This window comes from Tachyglossus aculeatus, chromosome 19 (assembly GCF_015852505.1).
Source record: "Tachyglossus aculeatus isolate mTacAcu1 chromosome 19, mTacAcu1.pri, whole genome shotgun sequence".
NCBI classification, from domain to species: Eukaryota; Metazoa; Chordata; class Mammalia; order Monotremata; family Tachyglossidae; genus Tachyglossus; species Tachyglossus aculeatus.
The window spans coordinates 21,423,766-21,438,879 of record NC_052084.1 but is presented as its reverse complement, the minus strand read 5'-3'; the positions used below and the strand labels follow the sequence as shown (position 1 = coordinate 21,438,879).

At 50.0% G+C, this 15,114-nt stretch overlaps 1 protein-coding gene across 1 annotated transcript in view; it reads left to right on the top strand.

Annotated features, from left to right (window-relative positions):
* The first annotated feature begins 6,583 nt into the window (after positions 1–6,583).
* Positions 6,584–15,114, top strand: part of SLC16A10 (solute carrier family 16 member 10) — a 110,651-nt gene continuing 102,120 nt past the window's right edge. The window contains exon 1 of the mRNA XM_038761255.1: positions 6,584–6,731. Coding sequence (XP_038617183.1) covers positions 6,608–6,731 — 124 coding nt within the window. The 5' untranslated portion in view covers positions 6,584–6,607. The remainder of the gene's footprint in view (positions 6,732–15,114) is intronic.

The following is a 15,114-nucleotide window of genomic DNA, read 5'->3' as shown; positions in this document are numbered from 1 at the left end:
CCAGCTGACAACTGGCGGAGCCGGGATTTGAACCCATGACCACTGACTCCAAAGCCCGGGCTCTTTCCGCTGAGCCACGCTGGACTTTGTGCCTGGCATCTCCTTCAGCTGCCCCACCCCAACGAAAGCCGGCTTCTGCACCATCACCGTTCTTCCGCTTCAAAATCTGCTCATCTCCAGGGCAACAGGGGCAGTTTGGGAGGGTGGAGGTGGTGGTGGTTCGGGATACGGCGGAAGAGGCTGCTAGAACTCAGGTTAGAATTTTTTTTGTACTTTATGGGTAGGAGGGGACTCCCAGTGAAGTTTCAGAGAAGCAGCACGGCTCAATGGAAAGACCCCAGGCTTGGGAGTCAGAGGTCGTGGGTTCTAATCCCGACTCCGCCACCTGTCAGCTGTGTGACTTTGGGCCGGTCACTGCACTTCTCTGGGCCTCAGTTACCTCATCTGGAAAACGGGGATTAAGACTGCGGGCCCCATGTGGGACAACTGATCTCCCCGGCGCTTAAAACAGTGCTTTGCACCTAGTAAGCACTTAACAAATACCATCATTATTTCAGGGCCCGTACCTGCGTCCAATTCAATAATAATGCATTTACCGTCAGGATCACTTTTTGTGGATTCCGTTCTTGAAAGCACAATAGAGGCTGTAGATGAAAATTCAACTTTTTTTCTTCAACCGTGGTCTGGTCTCTGAGGAAAACAAGGGGGCGGGTGGGTCTGTAGAGCTAAAAGAGACACCAGTCCTAGGCTAACCGGCACTCAGTACACTCCTGCACTATTGTATATTGCTTGCTACACAAGGCGCTTGTCAGAACTTAGCATAGAGCAGAAAGTACCCTGGAGCAACAGATACAGCCTTGCCAAAAAGATGAAGTTACAAATGATGGACACATCATATCAGGCTTCAGTAGGTGATGGCTGTTGATATTCCTCACTACAGCTTGGGAAATAATAATGATAAAATCAACATCTTAATGATGAACCCGTGACCTCTGACTCCAAAGCCCGTGCTCTTTCCACTGAGCCACGCGGAGAAGCAACGTGGCTCAGAGGTCATGGGTTCAAATCCAGGCTCTGCCAACTGTCAGCTGCGTGTCTTTGGGCAAGTCACTTAACTTCTCTGTGCCTCAGTTACCTCGTCTGTAAAATGGGGATTCAAACTGTGAGCCCCCCGTGGGACAACCTGATCACCTTGTAACCTCCCCAGCGTTTAGAACAGTGCTTTGCATGTAGTAAGCACTTAACAAATACCATCATCATTATCAGTAGTAGTAGTACGATAACCAAAGATGAAGCATTTTTAGACATTTTTCAGTAGGGGTGGTTTATCCTATGATTTTGCACTAAACAGGATACCTTTGCCCTAAGCACATCCTACTGAAACAAACTGCAAAATGCTTTACAGTCAGAATAAACCCCATAATACAGGGAAACAGATCATTTCCATAAACGTCTAGGGAGAGCAATAATATTCCTAAATGGGTATTTGGTCGTGGAATTACTTTTCACAAGGAAACTTGAGAGGCTGTCTAAATCTCCAGGCAGGACTATCTTACCTCCTTCCCTTCCCCACAGCACCTGTATATAGGTATATATGTTTGTACATATTTATTACTCTATTTATTTATTTATCTTACTTGTACATATCTATTCTGTTTATTTTATTTTGTTAGTATGTTTGGTTTTGTTCTCTGTCACCCCCTTCTAGACTGTGAGCCCGCTGTCGGGTAGGGACTGTCTCTATGTGTTGCCGACTTGTACTTCCCAAGCGCTTAGTACAGTGCTCTGCACACAGTAAGCGCTCAATAAATACGATTGATTGACTGATTGATTGACTACAGACCAATGGATCATAGCTAGGTCACAGCTGCAAACACCTGGGAAATAGATTGGAACTGACATTATGGGGGATGAAAAGTTTACAGGTAAATATTTTAAAAATTGTGGAAATAATCTAGAAAATGATTAGTCAGAGATACTGTTTTATTGTGATCAGACCTAGCACGAACGAAACGTGAGCCAGATTTTTTGTGGGTTAGGGAACTTTCTCTGAGATTCTTTGCATAGTTCTTCTTCTTTCACTGCCTTAAAGAGATAGGGATCTCAGTATAAACCAAAATCAATTTTGTTTCTTCTGGCTTTAAGCCTTTGTTGGAAATAAAACAGCTAGTGCTTCCTACTCATCTATTATTTTTATGTAATCATTCTTTGCTGTTTCATTTTATTTTGGCTGAAATCGTCTTTAGTATATTCTAGATATATACTTAATCAGAGGGATGTTTAAAATCCTTAATCTTACAAACCAAAGCACGTAAACCCATATACAACTGATAAAGTAACACTGTACACTTAAAAACACTGCTGCGCCGTGGGTTTGTGGTGGGTGAACCCGTCCGGATAGCCATCCTTGGCTCCGGTGAAGTCCAAGTTTCCACGTATGACAGGGTTGCACGTATGACATGTATGACAGGGCCGCTGCATATGTATATATGTTTGTACATATTTATCTTGTACATATTTATTCTATTTTGTTAATATGTTTTGTTTTGTTGTCTGTCTCCCCCTTCTAGACTGTGAGCCTGCTGTTGGGTAGGGACCATCTCTATATGTTGCCAACTTGTACTTCCCAAGCGCTTAGTACGGTGCTCCGCACGCAGTAAGCGCTCAATAAATACAACTGAATGAATGAATGAATAACACCCTAAATTTTGGATATTAATTAACATCATTTGGTGAATACCAACAACGTCTGCCACGCCACGGAATAGAGAAAGAAACACTCATGTTGTGATTTTCAATCGTAAACCCCTTATAGGGCCGGGACGGTTTCCGATCTCGTTTTGTATCGCTTTGCATGATGCTTAATACTCACCGTCGTCATTACGAAGACAGTAGACGGGGCTTTCGGTGCTAACGCTGCTGCCGATGGACCCCGTGGCAACTTGTGTCTGGTCCCTGCTCCGCAGCAGTGAAAAGCCGAGAGCGCCCAGTGGCAGGCTGGACCTCTACGTAGCTGACACTTTTGGGCTACACGCACGTGTCCTGACTCCGGGGTATGAGGGAGGGAGAGGGAGCGTGTGAGTGTGTGTGTGTGTGTGTGTGTGTGTGTGTCTGTAGAGGGTGACACCATGCCATTTGTTCCAGACATTTAACTCCCTCCTCAAACCCCCACCTCCCTGCCTCCCGCAATCCCTTGCCCCCAATGACCTGGCCACCTACTTTATTAAGAAAATTGACACTATCAGGTGTGATCTCCCTAAAATCTCCCCTGTGCCCCCCCCATCCTGCCCCTTCTTCAACTCTCCCACTTTTCCCGGTAGTATGTCTAGAGGAGATCTCCTGCCTTCTCTTAAAATCCACCGCGTCCACCTGCGTATCCAACCCCATTCCTTCACACTCTATCAAAACACTTGCCCCCTCCCTTCTTCCCTCCTTAACAGCCATCTTCAACTGTTTGTGCCCCAATGGCTTCTTCCCCACTGCTTTCAAACATGCTCATGTCTCCTCTATCCTAAAAAAAACCCCTCCCTTGATCTCACAGCTCCCTCCAGTTATTGCCCCATTCCCTTCCAACCATTCCTCTCCAAACTCCTTGAGGGAGTTGTCTACACCTGCTGTCTTAAATTCCTCTCCTCCAATTCTCTCCTTGACCCTCTACAATCTGGCTTCCATTCTTTCACTCCACAGAAACCGCCCTCTTGAAGGTCACCAGTGATCAGCTTCAAGTACCACCTCTATGCAGATTACCCAAATCTACACCTCTAGCCCTAATCTCTCCCCCTCTGCAGTCTCGTCTCCTCCTGCCTTAAAGACATCTCTCCTTGGATGTTCTCCCGTCACCTCAAACTTAACATGACCAAAATTGAACTTCTCTCATCTTCCCACACAAACCCCGTCCTCCTCCCGACTTTCCTATCACTGTAGACGGCACCGCCATCCTTCCCGTCTCACAAGCCCGTAACCTTGGTGTTACCCTTGACTCCTCTCTGTCATTCAACCCACATAGTCAATCTGACACCAAATCCTGTCGGCCCCACCTTCACAACATCGCTGAAATCTGCCTTTCCTCTCCCTCCAAACCGCTACCACGTCAGTCCAATCACTCATCCTATCCCGCCTGGATGACTGCATCAGGCTCCCTGCTGACCTCCCCACCTCTTGACCCTCCCCATTTCGGTCTACACTTCACTCCGCTGCCCCGACCGCCTTTCTACAAAAACGTTCAGGACACGTCACCCCCCTCCTCAAAGATCTCCAGCGGTGGTCTGTCCACCTCTGTATCAAACAAAAATTCTTCACCATTGGCTTCAAAGTTCTCCATCCCCTCGCCCCCTCCTAGCTCACCTCCCTTGTCTCCTTCTCCACCCCAGCCCTCACACTTGGCCCCTCTGGGGCTGCTCACCTTCTCCCCGGGCCTCCATCACACCTGTCTCACCTCCGACTCCTGGCCCCCGCCCCGCCTCTGGCCCCGAAAGCCCTCCCTCCCCAAATCCCACACACCATGACCCTCCTCTTCAAAACCTCACTGAAGGCCCACGTCCTCCAGGAGGCCTTCCCAGACTCAGCCCCACTTTTCCTCATCTCCCACTCCCTCCTGCGTCCCTCCCGGCCCTTATGCACAGATCTGTCACCTGATGATTTGTAGTCACGCCCGCCTCCCGCTCTGGACTGGGAGCTCGCCCTGGGCCGGGCCTAGGTCTGCTGATTGCCTTTGGATACTCTCCCCAGTGCTTAGTGCAGTGGCCCGCATGCTGGGAGTGCGCAAACAATATGATTGAGTGAGGGCATGGAGAGAGAGAGAGAGAGAGAGGGAGCGAGAGAGGGAGAGAGGGAGAGAGAGAGAGAGAGAGAGGGAGAGAGGGAGAGAGAGGAGAGAGAGAGAGAGGAGAGAGAGAGAGGAGAGAGAGGAGAGAGAGAGAGAGGAGAGAGAGAGAGAGGGAGAGAGAGAGGGAGAGAGAGGAGAGAGAGAGAGAGGAGAGAGAGGAGAGAGAGAGAGGAGAGAGAGGAGAGAGAGAGAGGAGAGAGAGAGAGGAGAGAGAGAGAGAGGAGAGAGAGAGAGAGGAGAGAGAGGAGAGAGAGAGAGAGGGAGAGGAGAGACAGGAGAGAGAGAGGAGAGAGAGGAGAGAGAGAGAGAGGAGAGAGAGAGAGAGAGAGAGGAGAGAGGAGAGAGAGGAGAGAGAGAGAGGAGAGAGAGAGAGGAGAGAGAGAACTGGAACATGCACTTCCCAAGTGCTTAGTACAGTGCTCTGCACACAGTAAGTGCTCAATAAATACGATTGAATGAATGAAAGAGAGAGAGAGAAAGAGAGAGAGAGGGAGTGTGTGTGTGTCTGTGTGTGTGTGAGAGAGAGAGAGCCCGTCGTCGGGTAGGGCCCGTCTCTGTCCGTTGCCGACTTGTCCTTCCCAAGCGCTTAGTCCAGTGCTCCGCGCACAGTGAGCGCTCAATAAATACGATTGAAGGAATGAATGAATGAAAGAGAGAGAGAGAGAGAGAGAGAAAGAGAGAGGGAGAGAGAGAGAGAGAAAGACAGAGGGAGTGTGTGTGTGTGTCTGTGTGTGTGTGTGTGAGAGAGAGCCCGTCGTCGGGTAGGGCCCGTCTCTATCCGTTGCCGACTTGTCCTTCCGAAGCGCTTAGTGCAGCGCTCCGCACACGGTGAGCGCTCAATAAATGCGATTGAGTGAATGTGTGTGAGTGTGTGCGAGCCCGCTGTCGGGTAGGGACCGTCTCTACCCGAAGCGCTTTGTCCAGTGCTCCGCGCTCAATCAATCCTGTTGACGGACTGACTGACTGACTGACTGACTGACTGACTGACTGACGACTGACTGACTGACTGACTGACTGACTGACTGACTGGATGAATGGGGAGGGGAGGGGCGGGGGGGGGCGGCTCCGGCTCCGGCCCGCCCCCTGGCGGTGGGCGGAGGGGGGTTGCCTTGCCCGTCCCGTCCCGTCCGGTCCCGGTCCCGTCCGTGCCCGTCAGTGTCCCCGCCCCCTGGCGGTGGGCGGAGGGAGTTGTCCCGTCCCGTCCCGTCCCGTCCCGTCCCGTCCGGTCCCGGTCGGTGCCCGTTAGTGTCCCCGCCCCCAGGCCCCGCCCCCCGCCCCCCGCCCCGCCCCTTTTAAGGATCCGGCGGCGGCGCGCCGCCCCAGCGCTGCTCTTACGGCTCGGACCCCCCTCAGACCCGTCGGGAGTCCGGCCGGCCGGGAGGGAGTCCCGTCCTCCCTCCCTCCCCGCCCTGCCCGCCCGCACACACACACACACACACACACACACACACACACACACACACACACCCGCACACACACACACACACACACGCACCCCTGTCATCTCGGGGCGCCCCGGGTGCGCGCCCGGGGCGGAGCGGGGGTGGCGGCGGCGGCTCCGGGCCGGCGGCATGGGGCCCCCCCGACGCCCCGCCGGACCCCCGGACCGGGGCCGGGACCGGGGCCCGGGAACAGCCGGAGCCGGAGCGGCCGGCGGACAACGGGCCGGCGGGCAACGGGCCGGCGGACAACGGGCCGGCGGCGGTCCCGGGGGTCCCGGGTCCCCCCCCGCCGCCCCCCCCGCCCTCTCCGCCCCCGGAGGGCGGCTGGGGCTGGCTGGTCATGCTGGCCGCCATGTGGTGCAACGGGACCGTGTTCGGCGTCCAGAACGCCAACGGGGTCCTCTACGTGGCCATGCTGGAAACCTTCCGCACCCCGGACCACAGCTCCCTCACCTTCAAGGCAGGTAAGTGGGCGCCCCGCTGCCCCCTCGGGACCCTCCTCTTCCTCCTCCCCCTCCTCCTCTCCCCGGGACGGGCCGCCGTCCAGCGCTTATCACAGTGCTTGGCGCCTAGGAAGCCCTTAACGGTATACCGGCGTCCTCACCATCATCACAGTTTCCGTTATTATCACTCTTCCGTGCCTTCTCTAGACTGTGAGCCCGCTGTTGGGTAGGGACCGTCTCTGTATGTTGCCAATTTGTACTTCCCAAGCGCTTAGTACAGCGCTCTGCACATAGTAAGCGCTCAATAAATACGATTGACGATGATGATGACCGTCTCTATATGTTGCCAACTTGGACTTCCCAAGCGCTTAGTACAGCGCTCTGCACATAGTAAGCGCTCAGTAAATACAATTCATGATGATGATGACCGTCTCTGTATGTTGCCAATTTGTACTTCCCAAGCGCTTAGTACAGTGCTCTGCACATAGTGAGCGCTCAGTAAATACGATTGATGATGATGATGACCGTCTCTATATGTTGCCGACTTGGACTTCCCAAGAGCCTAGTATAGCGCTCTGCACATAGTAAGCGCTCAATAAATACAATTGATGATGATGATGACCGTCTCTATATGTTGCCGACTTGGACTTCCCAAGCGCTTAGTACGGTGCTCTGCACATAGTAAGCGCTCAGTAAATACAATTCATGATGATGATGATGATGACCGTCTCTATATGTTGCCGACTTGGACTTCCCAAGAGCCTAGTACAGCACTCTGCGCATAGTAAGCGCTCAATAAATACAATTGATGATGATGATGACCGTCTCTATATGTTGCCGACTTGGACTTCCCAAGCGCTTAGTACAGCGCTCTGCACATAGTAAGCGCTCAATAAATACGATTGATGATGATGATGATGATTGTCTCTATATGTTGCCGACTTGGACTTCCCAAGCGCTTAGTACAGTGCTCTGCACACAGTAAGCACTCAGTAAATACGATTGAATGAATGAAAGAGAAGGAACAAAAAAAGGCGGCCCAAAAGTACCGCTCCTCTGTTGTGTGACCTTAGACGTGTCATTTTACCTCTCCGGACCACGGTGACCTCCTCTCCACGTGGGACACGGACTGTGTCCGACCCGATTTGCTTGGATCCACCTTAGTATTGCGCCTGGCATGTAGTAGGCACTTAGCAAATACCACCACCATCATCATCATCATTATTATTTATCATTATAGAGCAGGAGATCAGCGTCACTTAGCCGAAAGAGCCCAGGCTTGGGAGTCAGAGGTGGTAGATTCTAGACCCGGCTCCGCCACTTGTCAGCTGTGCGACTTTGGGCGAGTCACTTCGCTTCTCTGGGCCTCAGTCACCTCATCTGGAAAATGGGGATTGAGATGTGAGCCCCACGTGTTGACCTCGTATCTACCCCGGCGCTTAGAACAGCGCTTGGCACACAGTAAGCCCTTAACAAATACCACCGTCATTATTATTATCAGGAAGCCCGAGCCAAGGGACCCCGGACGAGTCGCCTGCCGGTTCTTGCCCCCGTTATGCCCCCCCATTGCATAATGGTGCCTGGTGCCCCCAGAAGGGTTAACGGTCCAAGGAAGACTTCACTATTTGTTGTCGTGGTTGTCGGTATTGCAACAGCGATGGTGTGCTTTCTGGGCCCAGGGTGGAGAGCTGAGTAACGGAGCGGGTGTCATTTCCAAGGTCGTGGTGAGTTAAAAGTGGACACTTGCCAGGGTCCAAGTCTTACGCTTTGGCAGCGGGTGCTAAATTTAGCAAGTTGCTCTGCTACTCACTCCCACTGATCGTAGCGGGGCAGGAGTCTTTGGGCGAGTGGAGGAAATCAGGTGCTCCGTCCTGCTGCGCTGTATTCTGGCGTGTACAGGGATGTCACTATCCACCGAGTCAAGAGGACTCTCGGGTGATTATCAGAAACTAATTCCAACCAGCAATTGTGCTGCCCGTCATGGTGGGAGAAGCTGGCTCCCAGGAGGACCAGGATGGGATTTGCCTCGGTGTCGACTCCCGGCTCAACCGGGAACCGACTCGGTCGATCCTATTTATTGAGCGCTAAGCGTGTGCAGAGCACTCTACTCAGCGCTTCGGAGCGTATGATGTAGCAGACGCATTCCCTCTCCCCCTTTTGGACTGTGAGCCCACTGTTGGGTAGGGACTGTCTCTATAGGTTGCCAATTTGTGCTTAGTACAGTGCTCTGCACATAGTAAGCGCTCAGTAAATACGATTGATGAGCTTACGGTGTAGAGGAGCCTCCGCCGGACCTGGGGCAACCCTTGGTCAGCTCTCCCCCAGCCCTTCTGATGCCCCTCTCCCTCTTTCGAGCTCCCTTTGGACTCGTTGAGCCATTCACGGATCGATGGAGAGGTCACAGAAGATGTTTGAGAACCGCTGATCTGGCGGCTTACCCAGCTGGCAGAGACATCAGAAGTCTGTGCCATGCTTCGTGAGGGGACAGAGTTGCTAAAAATCACTTGCCTCCATCTTCTCATTTATCAATTTAGTTAATATTAAGCACTGCTCCCTGCCTGGCGCTCTTCTAGGTGCTGTACAGGGACCGAGAGATATCTTGCCTAGCTAATAATGGTCCTAAATGCTCGGATAAAGAAGGTTAACTCAGACACAGGCCATTGCCCACATGAGGCTTGCGGTGGAAGAGATGGGGCGAGCCGATAACCCTGTTTTCCAAGTGGGGGAAACTGAGGTACAAAGTAGATCAATAATAATCATCATCAATCGTATTGATGAACACGCACTGTTCTAAGAGCTGGGGAGGCTACAAGGTGATCAGGTTTTCCCAACGGGGGCTCCCAGTCTTCATCCCCATTTTACAGATGAGGTAACTGAGGCACAGAGAAGTGGCTTGCCCAAAGTCACACAGCTGACAGTTGGCAGAGGCGGGATTTGAACCCATGACCTCTGACTCCAAAGCCCATGCTCTTTCCACCGAGCCACACCTTCCGGGCTCTCCCATTAGATAAGATCCTTGAGGACAGGGGCCATTTCTTTTTTCATCTAATGTGCTCTCCCAGTTGCATAATACAGTGCTCAGCGCAAATAGGAAGTTAATATGTTCTCTCGATCCCAGGGTGATTGCAAGCATGGGACACGTAGCAGGATGTAATCAATCAGTGGGATTTGAGCATTTACTGCGTGCAGAGTGCTGTACTAAGCGCTTGGGACAGTACAGTACAACGGAGCTGGTAGACATGATTCCCGCTCACAAAGCGGCTCTGCCACTTGTCAGCTGTGTGACTTTGGGCAAGTCACTTAACTTCTCTGGGCCTCAGTTACCTCACCTGTAAAATGGGGATGAAGACTGTGAGCCCCACGTGGGACAGCCTGACTACCTCGTATCTACCCCAGCGCTTAGAACAGTGCCTTGCACATAGTAAGTGCCTAATAAATGCCATTATTATTATTATTATTATTATTAAGAGGCGTGGCTCAGTGAGAAACAGCGTGGCTCAGTGGAAAGAGCCCGGGCTTTGGAGTCAGAGGTCACGGGTTCAAATCCCGGCTCTGCCAATTGTCAGCTGTGTGACTACGGGCAAGTCACTCAACTTCTCTGTGCCTCAGTTACCTCATCTGTAAAATGGAGATTAAGGCTGTGAGCCCCCCGTGGGACAACCTGATCACGTTGTAACCTCCCCAGTGCTTAGAACAGTGCTTTGCACATAGTAAGCGCTTAGTAAATGCCATTATTATTATTATTATTATATTATTAAAGCAGTTACCGTCTAAAGCTGGAGACGGACATTAAAATATGAATAAGGAAGTGGAGTATGAGGGTGTGTAAGTAAGTGCTGGGGGAGTGGGGTGAGTTTCTAAGTGTTTAAAGGGTACAGATCCCGATGCAGAGGGGAGGGCGAGTAGGATGGAGGTTAATCAAAGACGGCTTCTTGGAGGGGATGTGTTTTTCCAAAAGAGCAAGAGAGGTAGTCTGGAAATGAAAGGGGAAGGAATTCCAGCCAGAGGGAGGATTCATTCATTCAATCATATTGAGCGCTTACTGTGTGCAGAGCACTGTACTAAGCGCTTGGGAAGTACAAGTTGGCAACATATAGAGACGGTCCCTACCCAGCAACGGGCGCACAGTCTAAAAATGAGGGGTTGATGGTGAGATAGATGAGACTGAAGTACAGCGAGATGGTATTAGTGGGCTCGGTTGTGGTAGGAGATTAGTGTGGTCAGAGAAGAAAGGGAGAGCAGTTAGGAACAGTTGTTGGGTGAAAATGATTTTGCCTCAGTGGTAGCGTGGTGGCCTTTTTGGCCAGCGAGGGGCAGTGCCCATGTCCCATAAACGTGGGACATCAAGCGCTTAGTACAGTGCTCTGCACACAGTAAGCGCTCAATAAATACGATCAAATGAATAAACCCAGGCTGGCTGCAGCCGCATCTCAGTTTAATTTAGAAAATATTTTACCTTCACCCGGAGTCACTCACTGGTGTTTATTGAGCGCTGACTGCGCGCAGAGTACTGTACTAAGCACTTGGGAGAGTGGAATGCAATTATTCAATCATTTATTGAGCTCTTACTGTGTCCAGAGTACTGTACTGAATGCTTGGGAAAGTACAATGCAACAAAAAGCAGTGACATTCCCTGCCCACAGCCGGTTTAACGGTTTATATGGGGGGAGACAGACATCAAGATAAATAAAATTACAGATATGTACATAAGTGCTATGGGGCAGGGAAGGGGGGGAGAGCAAAGGGAGCAAGTCAGGGCGGCACAGAAGGGAGTTGGAGATGAGGAAAAGTGTGGTTTAGTCTGGGAAGGCCTCTTGGAGGAGATGGGCCTTCAATAAGGCTTTGAAGGAGAGAGTAATCCGTCCGCCGGATTTGAGGAGGGAGGCGTTTCACGCCAAAGGCAGGACGAAGGTGAGGGGTTGGCGGCGAGACAGTTGAGATGGAGGCACAGCGAGAAGGTTAGCACCAGAGGAGCGAAGTTTGTGGGCTGGGTTGTAGAAGGAGGGAAGCGAGGTGAGGTAGGAGGGGGCAAGGTGATGGAGGGCTTTAAAACCAGCGGTGAGGAGTTTTTATTCTGATGTGGAGGTGGATTCATTCATTCAATCGTATTTATTGAGCGCTTACTGTGTGCAGAGCACTGGACTAAGCGCTTGGGAAGTACAAGTTGGCAACACCTAGAGACGGTCCCTACCCAACAACGGGCTCACAGTCTAGAAGGGGGAGAAAGACAACAAAACAAAACACACGGACAGGTGTCAAATCAACAGAATAGATAGAAATCAAGCTAGATGCACATCATTAACAAAATAAATAGAATAGTAAATATGTACAAGTGAAAAAGAGAGTAATAAATCTGGACAAACATATATACAGGTGCTGTGGGGCGGGGAAGGAGGTAAGGCGGGGGAATGGGGAGGAGGAGAGGAAAAAGGGGGCTCAGTCTGGGAAGGCCTCTTGGAGGAGGTGAGCTCTCAGTAGGAGCTCACAAGTAGGAGCTCTTTACATCACAAGTGCTGGAACAGTGCTCTATAATAATAATAATAATAATAATAATAATAATGATAATGATGGCATTTGTTAAGCGCTCACTATGTGCAAAACACTGTTCCAAGTGCTGGGCACCCACTGGAGTTCTTTGGGGAGCGGGGTGACATGTCCTGAATGTTTCTGTAGAAAAATAATCCGGGTAGCGGAGTGAAATGTGGACAGGAGTGGGGTGTTGCGATGTTGTGAAGGTGGGACCGACAGGATTCGGTGATGGATTGAATGTGTGTTGTGAAACTGGAGAGAGATGAGGGCTGGAGATGTAGATTTGGGTGTCATTCATTCATCCAGTCGTATTTATTGAGCGCTTACTGTGTGCAGAGCACTGTACTAAGCGCTTGGGAAGTACAAGTCGGCAACACATAGAGACAGTCCCTACCCAACAGCAGGCTCACAGTCTAGAAGGGGGAAACAGATAACAAAACAAAACATATTAACAAAATAAAATAAATAGAATAAATATGTACAAGTAAAATAAAAAGAGTAGTAAATATGTACAAACATATATATATATATATATATGTGTGTATCAATCAATCGTATTGAGCGCTTACTGTGTGCACAGCACTGTTCTAAGCACTTGGGAAGTACAAGTTGGCAACATATAGAGACAGTCCCTACCCAACAGTGGGCTCACAGTCTTTATACATGTGTATGTGTGTGTGTGTGTGTATATATATGTGTGTATATGTACATATATATCATCTGCATCGAGGTGGCATTTGAAGCCATGGGAGCGAATAAGTTCTCCAAGGGAGTGGATGTAGAAGGGGAATAGAAGAAGGATGGAGAATTGTGTGGTAGACACAATCCCTGCCCACAAGACGCTTCCACCCATGTCCTGTAGAGAGAACCTTAACTCCCGTGACTCCCCCCCCAGGTTTGGCTCCCCTAAGGCGGAGGGACCACCTAGCCATGGATAGAGCACAGGCCTGGGAATCAGGAGGTCATGGGTTCTAATCCTGCCTCTGTCACTTGCATTCTGCGTAACCTTGGGCAAGTCAGTAACTTCTCTGTGCCCCAGTCCCTCATCTATAAAATGGGGATTCGATACCTGTTCTCCCTTCCAGTTAGACTGTGAGCTCCATGTGGGATAAGGACTTGTATCTACCCCCGGGCTTAGTACAGTGTCTTGCATATAGTAAGTGCTCAACCAGTGCCACTGTTATTAATAATAAATGTTCATTCTGTGATTGTCGTATTTATTGAGAGCTTACTGTGTGCAGAGCACTGAACTGAGCACTTGGAAAGTACAGCTCGGCAACAGAGACAACTCCTACCCAACAACAGGCTCACAGTCTAGAAGGGGGAGACAGACAACAAAATTAAAAAAAGCAAGTAGACAGGCATCAGTAGCAATGATGTGGAAAACGGGTAACTGTCACTTCAGACCGACTTCCTGTTCACTGTTAACTCTGGCACTCGGACCTTGTTGTAACTGTTTAAGACTCGCTGGTGCTAGAAATCCTACTGTTGGAGGGAATTTTTATAGTTGCAGTTAGTTTCCTGTGGAGCGGTGCTATAACTTACGGATCCATCCGTACACAGTTCACCCCTCTTCGAAGCCTTTTGAAAACCCACCTCCTCCAAGACACCTTCCCTGATCAGTACCGGCTCCCTGGTCGTGCCCAGTAAGTCCAAAATTGAACTCTTCATCATCCCCACCCTCGGAATTAGGGAATTCTCTCTTTTCCCTAACTCTCCTTTCACAGTTAACAACGTCATCATCATCATCCCCATCTCTCAAGCCCACAGCCATGGTATCATCCGTGACTTCGTCTTCGTTTCCCACTCCCGCAGTCAGTCTATTGTTAAATCCATTGTTTTTTTTGCCTCCGCAACATTTCTGCTTCTTCCCTGTCCTCCTAATAACTACTTGGCTGTTGAAGGCATGTAATATTCTGGCTTAAGTACTGCATTAGCCATCTTGCTGATTCATATTCATTCATTCAGTCTTATTTATTGAGCGCTTTCTGTGTGCAAAGCACTGTACTAAGCACTTGAGAGCGTACATTATAACATCAGACACATTCCCTGCTCACAACGAGCCTGTATTTATTAAGTGCTTTCTGTGCGCAGGGCACTGTACTGAGCGCTTGGGAAAGTGCAGTGCAATAAACAGTGACATTCCCTCAACACAGTGAGCTCAAAGTCCCAAGCGGGGGAGAAAGACATCAATTTCATTGCCTTCAGGTTCTCCTCTCTCGAATCAGTTCTTCATTCTCCTTCCTAGATCATTTTCCTAAAACTCTGTTCTATACACATCTCATTCATTCATTCAATCGTATTTATTGAGCGCTTACTGTGTGCAGAGCACTGTACTAAGCGCTTGGGAAGTACAAGTAGGCAACATATAGAGACGGTCACTACCCTACAACGGGCTCACAGATCAAGCAGAGCCTCCTCATTACCTTTTGAAGTGCTCAGTTCATCCTATTTATCCACTCTCTTTTCCCACTATACCCCAGCTCTCACTCTTTGTTCCTCTGGAGCTAATCTGCTCACTGGGTTTTGTTCTTATCTCTCCCAACACGGACCTCTTCCTCATACTCTTTTCCCCCCTCTTTCTCCTCCCTGCCCGCCCCCCCCCCCCCACCAACCTGGAATTTCTTTCCTTTTCATATTCAAGAAACCATAGGCCTCCTCATCTGCAAAGCCTATCAAGTGCTTAGTACAGTGCTTTGAACACAGTAAGCACTCAATAAATACGATTGAAATATGATTGAATGAATGAAATCAGGAGGCCTTCCCCGATAGATTTTTTTTTTAATCTCCCCACTTTATACCCCAACTGCCATTTTAACCACCTCTCCGCTCCGCTCACTAATAATAATAATAATAATAATAATAATAATAATGG